At 37.2% G+C, this 23,353-nt stretch overlaps 1 protein-coding gene across 1 annotated transcript; it reads left to right on the top strand.

Moving 5' to 3' along the window:
- Positions 1-2,321: 2,321 nt before the first annotated feature.
- On the top strand, positions 2,322-22,974 carry hsd17b12b (hydroxysteroid (17-beta) dehydrogenase 12b). Its single transcript, XM_041980197.1, has 11 exons — positions 2,322-2,647; positions 10,647-10,693; positions 11,134-11,209; positions 13,309-13,416; positions 13,652-13,716; positions 14,327-14,371; positions 15,237-15,271; positions 17,408-17,489; positions 18,033-18,098; positions 18,278-18,427; positions 21,608-22,974. Exons 1-11 carry the CDS (start codon positions 2,470-2,472, stop codon positions 21,713-21,715), a joined length of 960 nt encoding a protein of 319 aa, XP_041836131.1. The 5' UTR covers positions 2,322-2,469; the 3' UTR covers positions 21,716-22,974.
- Positions 22,975-23,353: the final 379 nt, after the last annotated feature.

Below are 23,353 nucleotides of genomic sequence, written 5' to 3'. Positions count from 1 at the left end.
AAAGCTTACAGTTTAGGATCCTGTTTACAATTGCTGCATTTCTATTTTTAGATGCATTGCGCTTATGTAACATTCACACTAACATTATGGACCACTGCTGTCTGCTCCACTTGACTGACTGTGTACTGCTTATGTCTGTATGTGTCTTTACAATTAGTTAGACTGAGTTGTATTGTTTTTCTATTAATCAAAATAAATGAAATGGAGAGAAAGAAAAACATGGTCATAGAATTTTGATATCTATCACAAATGTAGTCAGAAAAATGTTTAATTCAAATGCACAGTCCTACAAGGGGTTCAATATAGAGTTCTTTTAAAGGGTTTAAAGGGTGTCTGAACCTCCCTGCAAGGTTTGTATTCATTTCAAGCAATTCTTTAGAGTGGAAACTTATTTGTAAGCAAAGACCTTTTGCATTATTGTTTGCATCTATTATGATTTCTAAAGCAAAGACATTACAGCATTTCACAGAAAGTAAATTTTACAGTTAATGCCGCATTTTCCATAAAAGCTAAAAAATACATAAAGGATTATCAGCCTAAAGGTGAGACAAAATCTGCTATCTTAATCTCAATTCAGAATCCACCAAAACACACAATAAATGGAAAGCTCTCAGTTTGGTTTAAAGAAAACTTCAAAACAGTCATAAAAAACTGAGAAACCATCATGTCCAGTTTGTGGAACAGATGTACAGCTGTTATGTAATAAAGAAAACATAACTGTAAAAATATACATGGAAAAAGTCCTGGTCCTGACAAGGACAATCATAAAATTTACATGAAAAAATTGACATATTTAAGAAATAAACATCCTATTTAGAAAACTCTTTTGGTGTTGAAGCTAAGTCAAAAATAATTTATTTGTGTTCTTATTTATTTATTAAACTGCAACATATGATAACACATTACATGTACACATGTGATAGATAGAAACCAATAAAACAATAACGTAAGAAACATGGAGGATAAAGTTGGATGTCTAGGTTTATGCTCATCACATCACAAATGTATTGTGAATGTAGTTCTCTGCTCATCCAGAGAGCAATATACTGTCTTTCTGATAGAGTAACAAATATAATATAATATAATATAATATAAAGTAAGTAAGTAAATGTTTATTTATAAAGCACCTTTCAAGCTAAAAATCACAAAGTGCTTAACAATAAAACAGAACACAAAATAACAATAACACAGGGAAGATAAAAACAAATAAAACTAAGTAAAAGCAAGTTTTAAAAGATGTGTTTTAGCTGCTTTTTAAAAGAGGTTACGGAGCCCACAGATCGCAGGCTGAGAGGAAGGGAGTTTCAGAGGAAAGGAGCCACTGCTGCAAAGCCTCTGTCACCTTTGGTTTTCAGCCATGTTGGCTTAACAACCAGCAGACCTTGATCACTTGATCTCAGGGACCTGCTGGGAATAATATAATATAATCAAATATAATATAATATAATATAATATAATATAATATAATACAGCTAAGCTGTTCAGCTGTTATCTTTTCCTCAGTATTTATTTATTTCTGTTTTTTGCTACTTTTACTTTTTTTTTTTTTGGATGTGTATGTTATTGTTTTACCTCCACTATTTCCAACAGTAATGATGTTGAGGTATTAGGAGAACTTTTAATTAAAAAGTAGCACCCTTTTAGATCCTTAACATATGATTTGATGGTTAGTGTGAGGGATAAAAGAGCAAATTATGTCTGGATAAAATGTGGTTTTGGTTAGACTTTAGGTAAGTGAATTATGAATAAGAAAGAAATAACTTGCAACTTTATAGGATTAATAAGTGTTTAGATAAAGGGTATTTCATCCTTAAACCATCGTCAACTGCATAATGTTTTGTGTTTTATCATTTTTGTGGAGCAATATCTTGTATTAGCCATGTGATGGATTTAAACAGCTCTTTTTGGGGTTAATTAAAGAATTCAAATCTCTAGCAATAGTTATTTTGAGTGGGTCAATTAAAGAAAGGGATAAGTCATCATTTTTGGGGCCATAAATATTAGCAAGTGTACGTGCTGGTTGATGGATACCTTTATTTTATTAGGCTTCATCTGGTGTCAAGGTCTGTAATGAATGTGCTGTGAACTATTGAGATATTCCTCCCTTTATTTATTGGCGTACTGACATCTCTTTGTTTGCTGTAATGTGTTGTTTTAAACATAAAATCTTAGAAAATCATATAACATTTCTGTCGATAAAATTTCTGTAATCGTGACAAAGCTGATGTTCACCGGTAGGTGATGATAAAGCTGTGGTTTGCTGCATTGTTGCTATGAGACGCACGAAGATAAACGAAGAAGAAAATCAGCCTATCACCATTAGCCAAACTCTGATGCGGAAGTGTCTGACACAGGAGTCCGAGCACTGGCTGGCGCATGCATTTGCACTTTGTACAGCTGTTAATCTAGCGATTATAAGTCCAGGTTTTAGTGTAACATCTCACAGACCGTGCTGTCTGCCGTGCAACTATGTCTTCTAGTGGAGAAGCTGTTTTGCGGGTCGTTGAGACGCCGCTGTTCTGGCTTGGTGCTCTGACCGCGGCCTGGCTGTCCGTCTGCTCCGTGTGCCGGCTGCTGTCCGGGATCAGGGTGTGGGTGCTGGGCAACGGAAAACTCATGTCCCCAAACAAATTGGGGAAGTGGGCAGGTGAGGAAATGATCAACGACACTTCAAGAATGATTTTTAATTCCGAAAGATGATCTAAACAATAACATAAAAACAATACCAGACTAATTTCACGACAGAAATTAAAGTTATTGAACATTCACGTAAGTAGCAAAGATGGTTTGTGGAATTCGCCCCTTTTTTTTAGTGAGTTTATGTGCAATCTGAAGTTAATAAAACTGTATTTGAATTGAATGAAAAATGAAAGGAAACAAACTCCTCTGTCCCGTAGCCTAACAATATCAAGCCATTTCCCCCATTTGATTCCCAAATATTAATTGGTTAATTAGAAAGAGAGAGAAAAAGGGTAAACGTCAAACATATACTGGTTCAAATCTTTAAAAGGTCATACTTGTTTGTATAACAAAATGAAAACATGATTTTATTAGGTTCTTTAGTACTGTAATAGTTCAGAAACAGTCTGAAATACATCATGTGTTTGGCAACTATAAACCCCAAAACTAAAGAAACAAACATAAAAAAATAAAGAAATGATCTAAAAATATTTTAACACCGCAGTCATTGCTGGCCAAACAGGTAAAACTGTCAATTATAGCATTTAAAATCAGATCTTTCCGCTTCCAGTTTCTTTTAAAGTTGCTTAAACTCACTTCATGAGACCAACATTTGGAGATTTAGGTATTTTTGCTGCTGATTCTGATCGTAAGCAAGAACAAGTGTTTAATTTTCCTCAGTTCATCACTTTTGTGAGGGATAGATGGAATAAATCTACCAAACAAAAACAATGTTTTGCTATATTGGTTTGGAGGATTCTGTAGTTATCAGATGGAGAACTGGCATTGAAAGTGAAAACATAGCATTGGTGGAGTTTACAGGAAAGACAAAGCAGTCTATTCAGCCAGAGCAGACAAAATGCAGCTGCAGATGTGTGACGATTTTAAGGTTTCTGAAGAAACTCTGTTCTCCATGATAGACCGTATCTGTTGTGTGTAAGATCAGCATTTTGAAGACGGGTGCATAGCTCTTGACAGTAATATGCTGAACTGATGAAATATATAGACACAAGTAAGAAAAGAACACTGCATATGATTTAAATGCACATATCTGTGACAATCTCAAACATGCTGAGTTGTGAAATTAAAGATTGCATCAGGCTGCACTTGTATGCAAACTGAGTGACCACAGTGTTTCACAGACATATTTTCATCTCACAGTTAAATTTCAAATCTCCTACATCCCATAATGCTCCAGCTCGTGCATATGGCATAAATGCCTTCTTTGCTTTAGCAAACAGAAAGCTATACTTGACTTTTTGGTACTTTAAAGAAGAAGAATAGGGAGGAAGTTATCAGTCTTTTGTCATTGGTTGTAAACTGTAGTAAAGCTTGCGACTGGATTATGGTTCGAGGAGATTATCAAATCAGATTGAATGCTGTCCATCTGTTCACCCCGCTCACTGACTGAACCTTGACTTTACTTGATATTGCTTAATATTTGCAAGTCTGGAGCTCAAAGTTCATATTTCCACATAAAGTTTTGGACTGCAGGTACTTAAGCCGTTATAAGAAAATAGGATTTGTGTATAGATAAACTGTTAATGTTACACTGCATTCTGGGTAGATTGGTGGAAATCTAAAATCGAAAGCAAAGTAATTAGTTATACTGTGGAACCAATTTGATCTAGGCAGCAATGGGTAAATGCAGGAGGGAGGTTAAATTACATATTAAACAATAAGTAGTCTCTTTCAACCTGTGCCATCACAGTCACATCCGTCTGGATGAAAAAGCCAAATGTTTTGAGGTTGGGAGCTGAAGTTCCTTTTAATCTTTTTTTTTTTTTTTTTTTTTTTTTTTTCCTCCCTCTCTGTGTAGCTAAAATTAGAAACACATCACAATAGGGTGGAGGTGTTATTTTTGGATCACAGATGCAAAATGGTTCAGAATATGCAGCGAGGCAAAATCAGCCCGTTAGCCTCAGCTGCTACTTTCATTCACAAACTTAGCCTCAGTGAAGTGGACTGGATTGAGAGGACAGCCTGATTATACAACAGGAGCAGAGCTATTCATAAATGAGGCTCACATGAGAAGCAGTATCCTAGGGATTCTGGTTCAGTGGTGCCCATATCTCATGGATGTGTGTATGAGAGAAAAAGGTGTGTGTCTTTGAGTATGCTAAGTAAGCGAGAGCAGCTTTTGTACTTCACAGAGAACCATTGTAGTGTTCTAATGAAATATGGTCTTTAAACAAAGGCTCAGTCATTAATGTTACTTTAATGCATTTAAAAGGTTATTATTAATCAAATAATGTAAAGCGTGATATTTAGCTACTTCTCTGCTCCACGTTAATGATTATGTTAGAAGCCTGACCAATATATCTGTCAAGAAACAGGAAAAGTTTGGGCATTTTGACAAACAGAAAAAGCAGTGATTGATATGCCACACTAGAGTGCTGTAAAATTTGGGTGTATTTTGCAGATTTTGAAGCGTAAAAAGTTCCATTTAAATGGAACTAAGTGGAGCTGCATTAAAAAGAAAAGTGAATGGTGTATTTTACCAATGAAGAGTGCTGCTTTGATAAAGAAATGTTGTGACTTATGGCACAGTTAGCCTTCCCTATAGTATCACTTAATCACAAACATCTAGATCTACTTTGACTTCTGTCTTTTCCAATGTAGGGCAAAGTTGAGGCTCCAACACAACCAAGAGCAGCTTGCAACTTGGATTGCTCCACACATTCCTGCCCCCATATGGCAGCAGGATGCTATAGCATGCAGGGGAATGTTTGTGAAGCCCCAATACAGAGAGGCTACACTTGCAGAAATATTTTCAAAACATAAAGGAGAGATATTTGAGGACAGCAGAGAGGAGACAAAAGCATTGATATGGTTATATTGTCTCATAGGAAGTAGTTGTTTGCTGCTCTATTAAGGTTTTAAAATATTTTAATAAAATATTTAAAATATTGGTTTTTACTTTGGGGTTTAAACATCATGCTTGCCCTTGTGAGATTAATATTAATGTGTCAGAACTACTGATAAATATGTTCCATTAGATAAATTCTTTAGTGTCAAGATGACCAGACTATCAGGTATTAGAGCAGAATAACTTCTTCTAACAGTGTTGGTTGTTGTTGGCCTTTTAAAAACATCTGCTCCTCTGCTGACCCTTTCATGACCCACCCCTGCCATGAAAAGAAATTCATCCTCATCTGTCTCCTGGAAGATTCATCAAAGCAGGATATGTTTTTGTATTCAGTAGAGTCTGTACTCATTGCAGCCACAGGTTATTGTTCTTGGCTGAGTTAAGAGAGAGAAATTACCTCCATTATTGCAGTATTTCTGGTGCTTCAGCTAGTCAAAACATACATGCATGTAGAACAATAGGCACCTCTGGCCAGGCAAAATGGCTGATGGTCAGATGTGGAGGAATGCAATAAAATTTCTAATAGACATATGGTCAACCTGAGACCAGAAGGATTTGATGCAGCTCTCCGTTTTGCTCTGTGTTGGAAACAGGAGTTGTCCTGCATTAGCCAATTGATGAGCAAGTTTTCTTTATTGTTTTGTCTGTTACAACAAAAGTTAGATCAATTTGCATGTTTCCATTAGGAGAGTAGAAGTCAAGTTCTCACACAGGGGAAAAAGATGTATCAATAATTTTCTAATGGCACGTAAACCGTGATCTAATTGAATCGTGATATAAATTGTAATCCGTAGGATTTTGTGGACTGCACTGCTCGATGATGTTCCAGAGAAAGACTTTATTTTCCTGTTGCAGTGTTACATGTCACATTAGATTAGGCCTTTATATTGGTTCTCTATAATTTGCAAGATTTTTTTTTATTTATTTTTTATTTTTTTAATTACAGTGGTCCCTCTTTAATCCCGGCAATTACGTTCTAAGAATAACCCGCAATAGGTGAAATCTGCAAAGTAGTCAGCTTTATTTTTTACATTTATGATAGATGTTTTAAGGCCGTAAAACCCCTCACTGCACACTTTATACACTTCTCAGACAGGCATTAACATTTTCACACTTTTCTTTCCCCTCAAAGTTCAAACCTTTCTAGAAAAGTAAGTCCAGTATTATAGAATGAAACCGCAGGACCCAGAACACAATGTGCTGTAAAAAGCATGCAAAATTGCACAAAAAAAACCCCCAAAAATCTGCGAAACAGCGAGGCCGCGAAAGGTGAACCACGTCATAGCGATGGACCACTGTACTTCAAGTAATAAAGCTCCCATCCTCTTTTCACTTCTTAACGTCAGTGGTCAGAAATCAATTCTTTAAATGTCCTGTTTTGCATGATCTGATATAAAATAAAGGTGAAGTTCTTATATATTTAGAAAGATGAAGTGCCCCCTGTACTAGTAATCAAATTTAGGTGTCTCAGTTAATTTGCTCTGTCTGTAAATCAACTGCTTGCTTAAGCTAGAAGTCAGTTTCTCGACCAGTCTCTGTCAGCACTGCCTCAAAATACCTGAAAAGATGCTTTTTGCCTCTTAACAAATACCTAAGTTTAGTTGATGGCAATGAAGGCCCAAAGGACTGAAATGTCATGTTGATAATGAGAGTTCACGTGCACATAGTATCATCAGGACACCTAGCCAGTCTGACCTAGTTTTTCAGGAAAGAACAGCAGTTCCCAAAATAGACCTTGTTATGTTTGAGTGAAGGGAACATGCACTCAGCTGTAAATTCTTCATTTTTTTCCCTGTTGTGACTACAAAGCAGTTCATTCTTAAAATGGTTAAAAATAACCCAGCTCATCATTCTGCCTGCAGACCCTCCCGTACCCCTCCCCACCCCCACCCCATCCTCTTTCTTGTTCTCTTTGTGCTATTTTTAGTTGCCCCCAGGATCCCCCATGTTCATGTTTGTCATTTTCTCTCCTCTTTTCCTCCTCCACTCTCTTGTGTTTGGCTCTGCTGAAGCCCTAGAGGATGCTTGGCATCTCTGCATCATCTGCACTCAAGAAAATCACACAAAGAAGAGATGGGCACGGTAAAAGGGAAGATGAGCAGATGAATAAGAGGGAGAAGGGAAGACATTATCAGAACAACAAAATATTTGCCTAAAATAAACCTTATTATCACTGCAGGTATATTTCTGTTGGACCTCATGGCTTGCACAAATAGCATTTCATGAAACCAGAAGTAATTGTAGTGGTATTATAAATTGATTTTTACGTTGCAGCAAATAAGATTCACATTTATTGTGCAGCTAAAACTAGAGCAGCTGCCTGTGTTGATATTGTGTTGTTTTGTGCACTGTTACTAGGCAGTAACAAACAACCAAGGAAATCTGGGGATGTAATTGATTGTCCTGCAAAAGTCTGCAGTTGTTTTGTTCCAGCAGCCCTACATGGATTTAAAGTACTGTGTAAATCATAGATGCTACCAAGCCTTGCAGTGGGACACGTGGGATTTTATTTGATAGTGCATGAATAGATACTGAAATAAATGTGTATGACATTTATTATTTCCATATGGAAATCCTGAAATAGTGTAAACAGACTGAAAATTACACAACTCTTACAGATCAATGTTCTACTGAGAAACCTGCAATGGAAGAGATGGAATGTTTCTAAGACCAAAACATTTCCAACCTCCAACAACTCCCAACTGCTGCTACTTCATCTGATATCCACATCCTGACGTTTGCATATAAGAGATTGAAATGAAGGTTGTAAATAAATTTTAGAGCTAAAAATATTAGATAAAAAGAAAAAAGAAAAAAAAGATCTATTTTTCTGTTATCAACACATTAAAATTTATTACAGGATTTATTTTAGAGCTAAATGCATATTTATTCATTTTAAAGGGATATTCAGGGGTTTAGTTGTGATTTGCTATATGAGGGTTCTGATTGATGGAGGTTGGGGGGATCTCATCTAAGATTTAGACTGACATTACCCAGCAGGACTTTTATTTTCTTAATTGTTAAAATATTGTTGTAATTACTCAGAACCAAAAATAATGAGAGATTTTTAAGATTACATGATGGATTTGCTAGCTTATGGAGTTGCTAGGCCCAGTTTAACCCCTGTCATATTTATGTAAATATTTATATATGTCATATTGACAAAATTCATTCCATAAAAATGTGCTGTATTAGACTCTCATTAGTATTTTTATCATTTTAACCAGCTTATTTTTGATACTGAAGTTAAATTTTACTGTCCATTTATATAGAGATTGTGTGTAAAAGCCCTGAGAGTAGATCTAAGGCTGGACACCTCAGTGCATCGAACCACAAAAATATGTTCTCCCTTAACTAGCAAACATGTACAAACATTTCCTCCTTAAATGCACTTCACTCCCTCAAGTATATTTAAGCCACAGTGGAAAAGAAAAGGCACTGAATACCATCAAATAACAGCAAGATAAAAAAAAGAGTTTACACAAGCACCACATGAGTGTCCCTCTTTAAGCAGGTTACACAAGGACATAACGCAACACTCCCACTTTCCATTCACTTTTTGTTATATTTAGCCAGAGGTGTGATGAATGGTTCCTTTTGAAAGATGGGTGTTGCTAAAAATAGCCCCCCCTGATGCTGCTGTTTGTGCCAGGCAGTTCCAGGGCATCAGCTCGCTCTGCTGCCACCGATGACAGAGAGGACCTCGTTCCCTCGTCTCTTTGTCCTCCACCACCTCAGCTGCTTTCACCTCGCCTTGCAGCACATTTGCCTGCAACAACACTCAGCTCCTTACCTCATTCATTGTATTTTTCTAAAGATTTTTGAGCCATTATTTGCCCGTCATTCATGTTTTTACACAGCATTTGGGAGAGGTCAGAGAAGTTCCTGTAGGTGGCACTCTTTGTCTGCTCATCTGTGGTGCTGAGGACAGTCCAGTTTTTCTGCTCTGTTGTGGATTTGCTTGGTGCTTTATCATTGGTTTTGAATTAGGAAAGGAGCAGAAAAAAAATACTCATTAGTTTAGCATGGACCAGTTGAGACATTACGATCCATGTCTTTAAGATTTAAAATAATTTTTTCTGCTCAGACATGTTTTTGTAGCTGTTCAAGGTAACAGCCGTTCACGGCTGCAGTGTGTCTGATAGTGAATGTGTTGTGCTAATTTTTCATTTAGCAGGATAAGCAACTAGATGTTTCCTAATTTTGGGTTGGGTTCACACTGATGATGGGGTTTCATTGCTTTGGAAAGAAGAACCGTGGTGTTACTCTACAATAATTTTAGTTACCTCGCTTCTCCCCTTACAGTTTGAGGAAGACCACTTCCTGTTTGAACATGGCAGTGACCTCGTTAGTTAATTGGTCTGAGAAGAAGTGGATTTCCCTAACCTTGGAACCAGATGGTTCTAAGGTTAGGGAAAGCCAATTCATTTGCTGTAACAGGATTTATCTGATCATTGTATGATCCAAAAATATTCCTCCGTTGGCTTCACTGAGACTGAGGCAATCAGAGCATTTGTATAATTTGGGGGACTTTTGAGTCAGTAAGACTATACCGAGGCCTGTTGATGAGGTGTTTTGTTTCTGACTATGTCAGTGGTTTGTGGGTTTGGCCATTAAAGCATAGGTTTTGTCACTTTGTTGGAGGTGAACTCGACCTGCCAGTCCCCAGTTATGAGCCTCAAAACATCATCTGTGGGATAAATTGAAATGCTGACAATAAGCCAGACCTGATTACCCAGCATCAGTGCCCTGCCTCACTGATGATTTTGTGGTTGAACTGGAGTAAACCCTTCATCCAAGTTCCACGTTCTGGTTGAAAAATCTTGCCAAAGTACAGAAGGCTGTTACAGTATTTGATTAGGATCATAATTTGGTCCTGCAAATCAGATCCAGCAATGACTGTGAGGTATATTAACCTCTTTAACCACACAGCCAGACTTTTTTTCTCCCTTCAGTAGCAATCATTATTGATTAGGGATCTCTGTATATTCTGTATTTCTGCTCCTGTTTCTTTTTTCAAATGACAAGACAATTTCTACTTGTATTCTAATGATTCCTCATTAACTTTATTTATTTCCTTCCCACCCTTCCATTTCAGTTGTGACAGGAGCCACAGACGGGATCGGCAAAGCTTATGCGGAGGAGGTCAGAGTCCTTTTGAAATGTCCAAACTCATAAGCTTTTGCTTGAAAATATTTTTTTGTGTGTATTGTTTGTTTTTTCAGTCTGGATACTAAAGTTTGTTTTTTGTAATTGTAAAGACAATTCATGATCATATTTCCACTAACTGAGCATTTTGTTTTCATTCACTGAACTTTGCAAAGCCCCGATTCATGAAGCAGCAGTTAATAAATCTAAAATTTAGAAGTTTACTAAGCTAAAATTGCAGTGACAAATTAAAAATTTTATATGCACATTCTGTGCATAAAATGTTCTTAAGTATGCCTTAATGAATAATTTTATACTTGATAAATTTACATTAGTTTAAATCTACTTTCAGCTGCATGATGCTTAATAAAACATCCTGCCAGTGGCAGACTGATCATCTCAAGTTTCTCATGTTTTTTTTATGTGTGTATGTGCAGCTTGCTCGCAGAGGTTTTTCCATCGTCCTGATCAGCCGCTCTCAGGAGAAACTTGATGACGTATCTAAGGCAATTGGTGAGAGAGCCGCATGTTTGTTTTTATTTATTTTCTGTTAAACATGTCACATCACTAAACACTACAGAAGGTGGTGGAGTGTTTTTCCATTAACCTAGTAGCCATGCTAATCCCTCATCTTTAAATCAAGGGAAATCAACAGTGCCAGTGGTTCAAAGGCGCAAGACTAATATAATTCATGTTTTAAGCAAGATAGCTGCTGAGATGCGGTTCAGTCTTAAAGATTTGTGCAGCTGTACTCCCTCATTTATCCTGAGCCATAAGTATTCATAGTCCAAAGGGACTAATTGACAAGCCACTAAATAATATATCACTGAGAACGTGTTTTGCACATATGATCCTTGAGTGAGTTCAGATACAGCAGAGCCCATTTGATTACGAGGATGTAAAACCTCTTCTGGAGCTAGAAGTGAATCCGTACAGTCAAATAGATATTCCTCTCAAGGGGATGTTCTCGCTAACGGTCATTTCAAAGTTTGATCAATATTTTCTTTGCTCTGCTCTTCCCTTTTTATGTTACTATTATACAGACCTGTGGTCATAAATAAATGGCTTATATAAGTAAATTGTGACTTGGGTGGCTGGTGCCTGGCAAGACCAACAAGGCCGTTGTCCCTGTCCCCCAAGGCCTGTTCTTCATGTCCATGAGGGCTCTGGTTAGGGCTTTCCTCTCTTGTTTTGTGGGTGGGTGGGTGCTTGTCCCTGAAGTGGTCTCCCTAAGTTCCACACTCCACAGTGACATTTTATTGTCTGGGTATTGGGACCCTCTTTGTCTACTTCTGTTCCTTAAGTAGACAAGTGTGATCAAGAAAATACAACCACCCACCCACACACACTCAAATTCACTAACATGCATTTTTATACAGTTACTGTGCTGCCCTACAGGTTTAATCTCCAATTGCTACAGTTATGTTTTCATATAGTTGTTGCTGGTGTTTGTTGTTCATGTTTGTCCTCCTGTAGGTGCTCCTGATGATTCTCCGTATTGTTTTCTTACAGACTGTAGGATGTTTTATTCACAGGCATAGCAACTGAGGCCTGTACTATGAAGCAGGATCAACATACCTGGGATATGTCTCCGTTACCTAGGTTGACCTAACCAGACATTTGCAATCCTGATAAGCGGTACTACGAAGCTAGTTATCAACTCGATATAATAAACCAGGGTTTTCCATCTTGATTAGTGCACGCTCACATAAAAGGAGTGGTGTTTGCAGCATCTGACCAATCGCAAACATAGAGCAGCATACTTAGGAAGAATTCAAACACATAATCCAGGTCAACAGCAACACTGCTGTCGCAGCAACAGCCAAGAAGGAATGCTGGCAGAAAACTGACGACTCTGTCAATGCATAAATTTGTGGAAATATACAATATTAATTTATGGGACAAAACAAACTCAATGATCACTCAATTTCACTTTATTATTTCTTCATTAAAAGGATGCGTCTATCCCTAACGACTATTTCCTAAACACTCCTCTCATGATCTGTGCATCAAGGTGGACAGTATCTTCTAAATATGGGCAGGACATTTCCCAAGCGAACTGATTGGTAGGAAATGGTGCTTTTATACTCATTGATCCAGAACGTGACCTGTTCCCGAGCAGGTTAGCCATTCCAAGGTAAGTTGTCATGGTGATTTACCATGGTAAGAAGTGACCAGCATCATAGTATGGAAAACCCCGGGTTAACTCCGAAGTTACCTCGATAAGAGAAAATCCAGCTTTGTAGTACAGGACTCTGGTTGTATGGGTTTTGATTGTACAGTTGTTCTTGTTTTCTGTCCTCCTTTTTTTTATTTTTATTTTTTTTTATGTTTGTGTCCTTTTTTTTCTCTTCACTCTCCATTTTCTCTTCTGTTTACTCTTCCCTCTGTTGGTTTCCCCTGTCAGGTTCATAGTTTATATGTAATTCAGCAATTACCAAATTTAAAAAAAAATATATGTTTTTGTAAAAGGGAAATCACATTCATATCAATAAAACTCCCCCTTTGACACAGCATAATTCTGCTAGCCGGACAGGGTGTTAGAAAATGTTATCATTTACTGCTTTTCATATATATATATGCACAAGATTAAAACATGTTTGTGCCCTCAGCCAGCAAATGTGGTGTGGAGACCAAAACCATTGCTGCGGACTTCAGTGCTGTAGATATTTATTCCAAGATTGAGGACGGACTTGCAGGACTAGAGGTTGGAGTGTTGGGTAAGACTGCAGCATTTGCTGAGGCCACTTGATTGAATCTAGAGTTTCAGTGTTCACGAGTTTTGCATAAATTCATGAAAGTTAATTTATCTGCCTTTTGCTGCCCCCCTAAGACTGAAAGAAGAATTACACCTTGAATTTTTATCTTCTTCTTTTCCTCTCCTGCTTTTATTATTTTTTTTTAGTTGTTGTGTCTTAAAGTTCATTGTACTTTTTTGTTTGTGCTTTTTTATAGTAAACAATGTTGGAACCTCCTACTCTTACCCTGAGTTCTTCCTCAATGTTCCCAATCTGGAAACTGTAAGTTCAAGGTTTTAGGATTGTTGTGTTAAACACATTTTAAATATATGAGTTAATTTAAAAGATATCATGTTTGGAAGCATTTTACAGGATTATGCTGAATAAACAGCTGCAATGACATGTTGCACAGCATATACAGCCCCCTATGTGCCACACTTTATCGGATTTTAGTTAATCATCTTTACATCATGAGCATCTGATTTCAGCTGTAATGCTTTAAGCAGTCCAGGTTAGCTCGATCTAAGCCCCTTCAGCATAGATCAATATGCTGTAAGTGGACTGCTTTTGTCTGCTTTCATTATGTGCCTGTTAAACTGTTGAATTAAAGGAAAAAACCTTAAAGTGCCAGATCCGTATTCATTAAATCATTCAGGTTTGTAAGCTGTACAGTCAGTAATGTCTGTAATGCAGCCATGTTGTTCCTGAAAAGGGAGTTTAACTAAAATGCTGCATTATCTCAGTAAACCTTTGGTACTTTAAGCACAAAAACTGACTGAATTGTCTTCCTTTGCAAAGGATACAATACATTATATACACACATACAATACATATTTACACACATAAGTAGAAAGTTTGACCACCTGCAGTGATGCTCTTGTTCTTGTTTCAGTTCATCGACACAATGATCAACATTAATATAACATCAGTGTGCCAGGTGAGTGTTGCACCATTCATGTAATTAAAGCTTTTTGAGCATATTAATTAAAAATGACTAAAAATACGAGTGTATCAGAAGTGCAGAAAATAATCTTGATTCCATACGTTTTTCTTCCAAGGTGATATTTTAATCTTTTTGCCATAATTACAGCCTCAACTCTGCGTGGAAGGATGGATAAATTTGCTTTTGACTCGAGGGTGCTGCATTTTATTTTTCCTCCACATTTTGTTGAAAAACACTCAAGTTCAAAGGAATGAGAAATGTCAAAGCCCAGGGGCTGTTTTAAAGTATTCTAAGGTGCTCTTACGCAAGTCTGTTTGGAGACCCGCAGCAAGGATGATCATAAATGCCCGGCTCAGTCTGAGTCTGCGCTCGATGGACACTGTAAACTTTGATTTATGTGTTCATCATGTGACTCCATGTGGTGTCTGGGCTGCCTTTGAATAATTAAGTTTGTATAAGTGGATTCAAGTGGCTGAGATAGTTTGTGATCCACTGACTCTCAGTTCTGTGAAAACACACATACAGTGATGTAAAGTTCATTAAGTTACTTCTGTCCTACTTCTCCATGTTGAGCACTTCCCCCCTGAGCAGCAGCTAAGGACCGCCTACTCTCTTAACACTTAATTTATGTTATTCAATATTTCTTTAAATGGCTCCATTTGCTAACGTTAACATTTCCTCTCTCTCGTTGTCTTGCTTCTGTGGCCACCTCTTCACACATCTCCCACACACATCCCTGTTTACAAATATGGGCGCTCACTTCCACTCAAAACCTACGAGCTATAACCTTTTTCTTTTTAAAATCTGCCTAAATCTTCAATCCTGCATCTCTAACTTAATTTTTCATTGCTTTTTCCAGATGACACGTCTTGTTTTACCTCGAATGGTCGAGAGGTGAGTTTGTGAGAAAAACTGTTTTATCTCAAACACGACAAATGCCTGTTAATGTTTATTTGTAAGAATATAAAGTTTTTTAAAAATACAAGAAAACGGTAAGTGAAATTTTTTTAGGCTTCACAAACATTTTGTTCCAGATGATTCGGCCTCTGAAAAACTAGAAGATCTATTTTACTTGGAAGTTTAGTTTATAAAATGCTGATTAAAGCCTGTCAACACCAGATCAGTCTGTTGTTGTTCCATAGTAATCTGGAGCTCTAAATTGTCGTGTTTGTGGTGACATTCTTACACCGACGCACCGCTACCTTCAGCATCAACTAGAATTAAATGGTTTGAGAGACACGACTGAGGACACTGCTAAACTATAAGAAGGCCACAGCAACCAGGTACATGCTGACTGTGGCATCATAAACACATCAACAGTGCTTTCTCTTGCTACCAAAAAGAGAGTGGCAATAGTTCTGCACCAGAAGTTTTAATGTAATTTGTCTACAAGCTTCAAATTGCTCTGTGCACAGATCAGATGCAGCATGTTGCTGCTCGACATTGAAGTTGAAGGATTCAGAGGTGTGACTGATGAAATAAGAAAGGGTGAATATTCTGAAATGAATGAGGGGGAAAATGTATTCATTGTGACACATTAATCTTCATTTACAGAGCTTCAGATTTGGATGTCATTAGAACTGAGAACAGTGCATTAACTGAATACCTTATTTATATATGTGTATATTATTTTTTTTTCCAATATCTGAAATTAATGTCAGTGTAATTGTGTGTGTTCTAAGTGTGATACACAAAAACTGTGATCATATAGAGTCCACAGAAAAGGAAGCTCTTTCTACTGTTAGCAGTTTTTTTAAAAGATAAATAAATAATAATAATTTTTAAATAATCTTCTTGTCCTTAACACGTCTTAAAGTTGCATAAACACAACCTTAAGCCTGGTACACAACGATATTTGGACTGTTTTTGTCTCGATTTTGCCTCATCCCGACCTCGAATGGCAAACGCCCGATCATCGCGAAATTTCCCTTTCCAATCATGATTTGGTCTGTGGTGTGTTATGAGCCGATTTATCCCGATAATCCGCTCTGAAACTGGTCGTAGCCGATCATTGAGTCGACAGTGAACTCCTCTGCATACTAATGTATTCCAAAGTCAAACATGAGGCCATCTGTCTGACGATAAAAGCATGGCTGAAATTGGGTCATGCAACGGGGCAATGATCCCAAGCACAACAGCTAATTTACAAAGGAATGGCTGAAAAATAAGAGTTCAGGTGATGCAATGACCCAGTCAAAGTCCAGATTTCAGACTGTTTGAAGTGCTGTGGTAGGATCTTAAGGTTCTTATGGATAAACACATGCCTGCAAAACGGAACTGAAGCAGCGTTGTAAAGAGTGAACCTAAAATTCTCCACAACATGAGAAGCTGATGACAGCACAAAGAATTATTTCCAAGTTGTTGCAACTAAGGTTTGGTTTCACAGTTATTTAATCATGTTTTTTTCTCACATATTGATGCTGCATGGTTCTTTAAGTTTTAAGGAAATCAAAAAAGACATTTTAATGCGTCATGTGCTGTCATTCATCTGAAGCTGCATCTTCCTAATTTAAAGACCTGGTATCTATATTTGGAAACTGCATATAAGATATTCATATGTGGTAATGTAGAAGTGTCATGCTGCTAGATGCTGGTGGGTTACATCCCTTAATATAAGGTTGCTTGTGTTAAATGTGGCTGATTAAAGCCATAGGAGATGGTTTTTGAAAACTGCCCAACACAATAATAAATCTACTTATCCCCCCCCCCCCTAAAAAAACAGCATCCATTAAAGTCTGCATGAAGGCACCACAGGCTGGAGCAAAAAAGTCATCAGATTGTAAACATTTAAGTATTGATGCTGCTGTATCTTTGATCTCATCATTATCCACCAGCTCTACTTTGATGTACTACGAGTGCAGTTTTGGCTCAGCATGCAAGTACACGTACCACTATATTCTTTTATCTTGCTGGGATTGATTTCATGTTGAAGTGTCTGTTACACATACCCACCCCTTTTTCCTCTCTTTGCGTATGTGTTTTTTTTTTCCCCCTGATTTAAAAGAGCATTTGCTTATTTTGGGTTTCCAGGAAAAAGGGGGCCATTCTCAACATCTCATCTGCCAGTGGGATGTACCCTGTTCCTCTCCTTACTGTCTACTCTGCCTCCAAGGTAATTGCAGTACATGGTGCATGACCTTTTCATCAAGCGTTACCTGAGGGAATACCTGCAGACGGTGCCCAGCTTCATAAACAGTTTACATGTTAACATGCACTGTAGCCTTTGAGGAGAATTCAGTCTTTGTTCTCGCCTTATGAATTGTGCTTTGTAGTCCACCTACATACACTGATGCAAAACCTAATCGATATGAGTCAAACATTTGCTTAGACGTAGTGCTAAAGGGACAGACTACCTTTTTTTCTTATTTCTCTCATTATTCTTGTATGTGAATATGTTGCTGAAAAAGTTTGTTCCCTTGATAGTGTACAAGATATGAATCTCAAAAGGAGATGTGGTGTCATCATGTTTTCTTTCACTTGTGTTTTAACTTGAAAAGAGCCAAATGTTTATAGTTAAAACTGACTGATATGCTGCTGTCTTTATACTGGTTCAGCCTGATGTACTAAATTTTGTCTCTTCTGTTCTAATCTTTAATAAGATTATAATTTTGGAGTTAGACATCAACTTAATGACCTGTATTTACTTAAAAAATAGGCATTTGTGGACTTCTTTTCACGAGGACTGCAAGCTGAATACAAGAGTAAAGGGATCATCATTCAGGTAAATCATATGCTTAGACTTCATGCTACAGGACCACATATTTTAAAAATCCTCTGATGGTTTGTTACTGTATTCATTAATGCTTGCAACTATTGTCCTTAATAGCCATTATTTTGCTAATATATGAGCCTAGACACTGTTATTTTATATAATCCTTCTGTTTGCTTTTCTTTGTCTAGAGTGTTTTGCCATTTTTTGTTGCAACCAAGTTGAGTAAAATCCGACGACCTACTCTGGACAGGCCCAGTCCAGAACGCTATGTTGCAGCAGAGCTTAACACTGTGGGACTGCAGACTCAGACCAATGGCTACCTGCCACATGCCATAATGGTAAGTCTGGGAATGTAAAATGGGAGCAAAGACTAGAAAAATAAAATTCAGGCTTGGTTTGTTTTTGCACTATGAGAGTCAAACTAAAGAAAATTTAGTTTTACAGTTCAAATCTACTATATTTAGATTCTTAAGACCGCAGCCGACAAACAGTTGCTATGTGAAGACAACAGTGTTTAATGTCCTTATCAGAGAATGCAGCCTCTCTACCTCTGCATGCTTCTTGTTTTCCACTCTTAAGTTTCCTTGTTTTTTATTGTCCGTGATAGCCGTGCATGTGTATTTATGCACGCCTGTCTCTTTTGAAGCACGCAAAGTTTAAAAAAAGGTTTAAGATATATATATATATATATATAAAAAAAAGACTTCAGCAGAGAAGGAAATACAAGTTCGCATAACGCACTTTTTCAAAGTTATAGAGAACTATAACCTATTTTTGGGATCAAATTGACCTTGTATAAGTGTATATTTTATAGTAAAAAGTTTCAGGCAATGCTAAATTTATTTAAATAGCACTTTCATACCCAATGTGCTGCCTTTACAGAGTAATTACGATGTTAGGATGCAGAGAATACAAAATGGTTTTGCTGTGTCATTGTCATTTCAGAAAAACAGTGATACAGCAAATTAATCCCCTTCACTTGCGTCTCTTTTTTCCAGAAATTTAATGGTTCAGATTTGGGCCTCATTCTGTTTTCAAAGGAGAACCAAAATTCCACTGAAATTTTTACACATAAACCCTTGACTGAACTAAATTGGAAAAGATCTACTGTAGTGCAGTCTGTGCAGAACTATCTAAAATGTAATACAGAAATTGTGGCTCTTCAGCAGTGTAAAACCGCTTCTTAAAAAACATTTATATTTCCTTTCAGTGGTACTAAATTATCTGGTAAGATTTATTTATTGCGTCTTATAAGTCAAACACTGTAAACCACTTTTGCATGTTAAGGAGACATAACTGAGAAATTTAGTCTTTTCTGTGTGCGCTAAACTGACCACGGACAATGAATCTGCTAAAAAATGCAACAATTTAAACCCTGCTGCAGGCCAAAGCTTCCCCTGTGTTTTTAGTCCATTTATATAATCTGCATGAAAACCAGAATGTGCCTCCTGCAGACTGAATAGCTGTAAAAATGGTGGAGCACAGGTGCAGTACATGGACGATGCAATTTCAAAACTACAGATTTCTCTGTTGAAATAATGGAGCAGGTGCAGAATGACACGTTGTCAAGGTTGTGAAGGTATGTCATGGCAACAGTACTGAAACCTCATAAGGCTGCAGTTTCACTTCATACAAAAGAGCCTTCTTCCAGCTCATCTCATTCAATGAATTCATCTTGTTCCAACAGCTGCTTTTAGCATCTGTGACAGCACAAACACTCGCTGAAATAATGGAGTGGGAATGCTTCACCACCTTTCAGTACTGTCTGCATCCTAACATTGTAATTACTCTGTGGAGTCATGAGCATCAGAAATGAGATGGCAACTAAAGGTCTGATTTTGTTCAGCTCGTGTCTTCATTCATCAGAGGTCAGAAAGACACTCGTTTGTCTCTCCAGTTCATCCATGACGTGTTGTACAGCAGTGGACTGTGTGACCTGAATATCAACAATCATGTGTATTGATTTAGAAATACAAATAACTACAATTTATAATGGCATACAGGTGGTCGATGCATCATATTCAGCATAAATAAGCTTTTATTAATCCTGTTCAGCCAATGTTTTTTTTTTCTTTTTCTCCTGTGCAGATAACATAAATTCAGCACAGATGTTGTCTGCAGTCAGTCCCCTGTATTTCACAAACAACAAGCGGTGTTGTGATTATCAGATAATCCCCCTCTCCACTGTGGTGAAGCACAGTTCTGCACATTTCATTTATAAGCCTCAGTTCAACATTATCTTATTTAGACTGCTGTAAAGCCGCAGTCTGCAGCCTTCTGAAACATGTGTTCTGTCAGCTCTGCTGTAGCTTAATTTCTTTTTAGTTGTGTAATTATAACCACATAGCATAAGACCCCAGATAATAAACTGAATAGATATAGAGTCAAGTGAGATCAGAGTGCCCTTGAATAGGCTTACAAGCTCAAATGAAATCAAGTGTTCAAGCTAAAAGTTCAAACAAGCGTAGTTTAAAATTCCATCTTCATGTTGTGCTATAAACATGTCTTTGACCGACCAGATGGTGTAAATGTTTGGTGATGAGGCTGAACAGCTTTGTCATAATTTTGTGCGCAAGTCTCCAAATCAATCAGCCTCTCAGTTACACAGTTTGTATAAATGACCTGCAGTAACTGCAGTAAAGGTTTGCTTTTGAAGTGTTCGAATACACTGCTGAATCATTCAAGTTTTTTATCCATTTATATATATATATATATATATATATATATATATATATATATATATATAAACAAATAACAATGTTTTGTCTGTAAATCAAGGGGCACTTGAAAAGAAACAACGTTCCATCCCGATTAACAGAGAAGTGGAATGAACTCTTAACCTTCACTTAAGTTTTATGAAATTTGGTTTGCAGTTTTTCTTTTCTTCCTATAATCTGCTAGTAAAATGGATGAATAATAATGAAATGCTTCCTCCTCAGCTCTCTGACATGACAGTGGAATTTATTTAATATATTTTTAATAAGTCTGATACAGCATAAATCTGCCCTGCACTTAAAATTACTAAACTCCACATTATGATCATCCTCTACTGGGATATGACTGTGAGGGAGGTGGTAAAGTTAAATCTTACTCACCTGACTTTGTAGGGAAAGTAAAAGAGATTTTATTAGTCTCATTTGAACTGCCCACTTATGTACCATATTTAAATAGTATGCAAATTCACTGAATTTATCTATGCACCCCAGAGACACAGACCATCTGACTATAAAAACAACTAAGGGATTGTCTTTGGAGCTTTTGAAAGCAACATTTAGGGAGGGTTTAAAATTTGCCAAAATGAGGACTTGAGTTTTACGACCTCTCCCGTCTACTGAAGGGCTTGTAGTTCAGGCATAATTAAAAAAGGTCGTAAGCATCAGAATGGCCCAATTACTTGAATTTTTCTTTCTGCAAACACGCTTGCCACAGTCGTTACTCCTCTGGGTTAGAGATTAATAATGAATGCTAATCTGTTATTTGTAAATGCCACCAGCTGACCATGTAATTTCCCTCCGTAGGGTTGGGTGACTACAGCTTTGCTCCCTGCCAAGATGCTCAACAGCTACGTGATGGGGATGGGTTTGTCCCAGCGCGCTCGTTACCTCAAGAAGCAGAAGCAGGGATAGATGGATCGGCGGAGGCTGCGAGCTGCACTAGCAGCAAACAGAGGGGACCAGCTGTGCTAATGACTCATCCAACTATCATCATCATCATCATGGACCAAGCAGAGACAACGTGACACTTTCTGGGCAACTTCTCAGTTTTCCTTCTTCCGATAGTGAAAGATGATGTGAGCTGGTATCTTAGCACGGTGCATGTTGTTTTAACAAGTTGTGTGAAAACTATTGGACCAATTGGTGCTCTTTGTTGAGTAAACGGCTTTAATGGAACATAGAAACTAAAACCAACTCCCAGAACTGACCATCTGTCCGCAAAACATGATGAGAAATTAAGCCTATTCGGTTTTGTGTGTGATGTAACAGCTATGTGTGAGTGTGTTTGAGACTCCTGTGGGTGTAGCTTAATGGCATTCAATAAGATACTGGAGGTAGTGCTTATTGTTTTTTTTAAAGCACTTAAAGAGATTCAAAGACAAAAGTCAGTTTTTGTCAACAGTTCCTATGAGACATTAACATCGTAGATTTCTTTGTCTAGTTTCAAAGCACAGAGTTGAGGGTTTTTTTTCTCTTTGTGCTGGCACGATCACTAAGTTCTTGTTTTGTTTTTTGAATTAAAATCTTAAGTGTGTGTGAAAGAGCTAAATCTGTTATTTAACCAAGCTACATTTCGCTGTTAAAAATAGTAATTTAATGAAGAGCAGGCTGGGTGGATGAATCTTGAAGAGAGAATAAAGTATAAAATTTGTGTGTTTTGTTTACAAACTAAATTCCATTTTTGAGGCATTCTATTAGTTTGCATTGATCCTGAATGTGACTATCTACTCTTAGATTCTTAAAAGCTTCCAGAAGTGGATTTAATCCCGGTGTGATGAGTTGGTGGTTTTGTTGTGCATGTCCGACAGATAAATCTACATTGTCTGTCTTTTCACCTGCTTCACTGCATTTATTAAAATACTAAACAAAAATGAGATAAACCAGGAAAATACATTTCTGATAAACTTATTTGATTTCTTTAAAGGGTTTGAGTTTGTTCATATAGTTTGTTTCTCGACTTGTCTTGACTCAGATTTTGTGTTTAACTTGTCTGTGTGTCTGACGTTTGTTCTTTACTTTTCACCACTTGTTTTAGTTCAGCATCCAGAAATCTGCTTTGCTGATTGTTGCTGAGGGGTAGTGTCTCGTCTTTGGGTAAACTAGATGATTGATGCACTATAGAAAACTTAATTTTGTTTGTCCTTCCTGATATCAATAAATATCAATTTAAAATAACTTGACCCAGTCATTTTATTGTAATTTGTTCTCAGTTTAACCAATCTTGTTGCTTTGTTTTTTGCCCTGTTAAGTTGCTGTAACCTAAAGGTGTAACAAAAAAGTCTATATATCGATTAAAAATGTTTCAATTGTCATCTCTGAAATAATATATTGTTATTCTCTTAGAATGAGCCATTTATGTCTACTTGCTCTGGGTCCACATGGCAGCTGCCATATTTGTGCCACCAGTTTTACTGCAGTGTTTCTGAATGAATAAACAACTCTGAAATGAAAACCCTCTGAGCTTTAAAACTGCAGTACTGGTTGTGCTTGACAGGTGCTAGAGTAACACAAAAAGTACACTATTTTGAAGTAGTTACCTGTAGAGAAGTC

This window comes from Melanotaenia boesemani, chromosome 1 (assembly GCF_017639745.1).
Source record: "Melanotaenia boesemani isolate fMelBoe1 chromosome 1, fMelBoe1.pri, whole genome shotgun sequence".
Classification (NCBI taxonomy): Eukaryota; Metazoa; Chordata; class Actinopteri; order Atheriniformes; family Melanotaeniidae; genus Melanotaenia; species Melanotaenia boesemani.
The sequence above is the reverse complement of the archived record's forward strand: the minus strand, read 5'-3'. Positions and strand labels throughout refer to the sequence as shown.

Bases quoted from the DNA above. Each gene is read 5' to 3' on its own strand.
- hsd17b12b (XM_041980197.1), top strand. From the start codon at position 2,470: ATGTCTTCTAGTGGAGAAGCTGTTTTGCGGGTCGTTGAGACGCCGCTG. The intron at 10,694-11,133 runs GTCAGAGTCCTT...GTGTATGTGCAG, and splicing joins GCAAAGCTTATGCGGAGGAG to CTTGCTCGCAGAGGTTTTTC. The intron at 18,099-18,277 runs GTAAATCATATG...TTCTTTGTCTAG, and splicing joins GTAAAGGGATCATCATTCAG to AGTGTTTTGCCATTTTTTGT.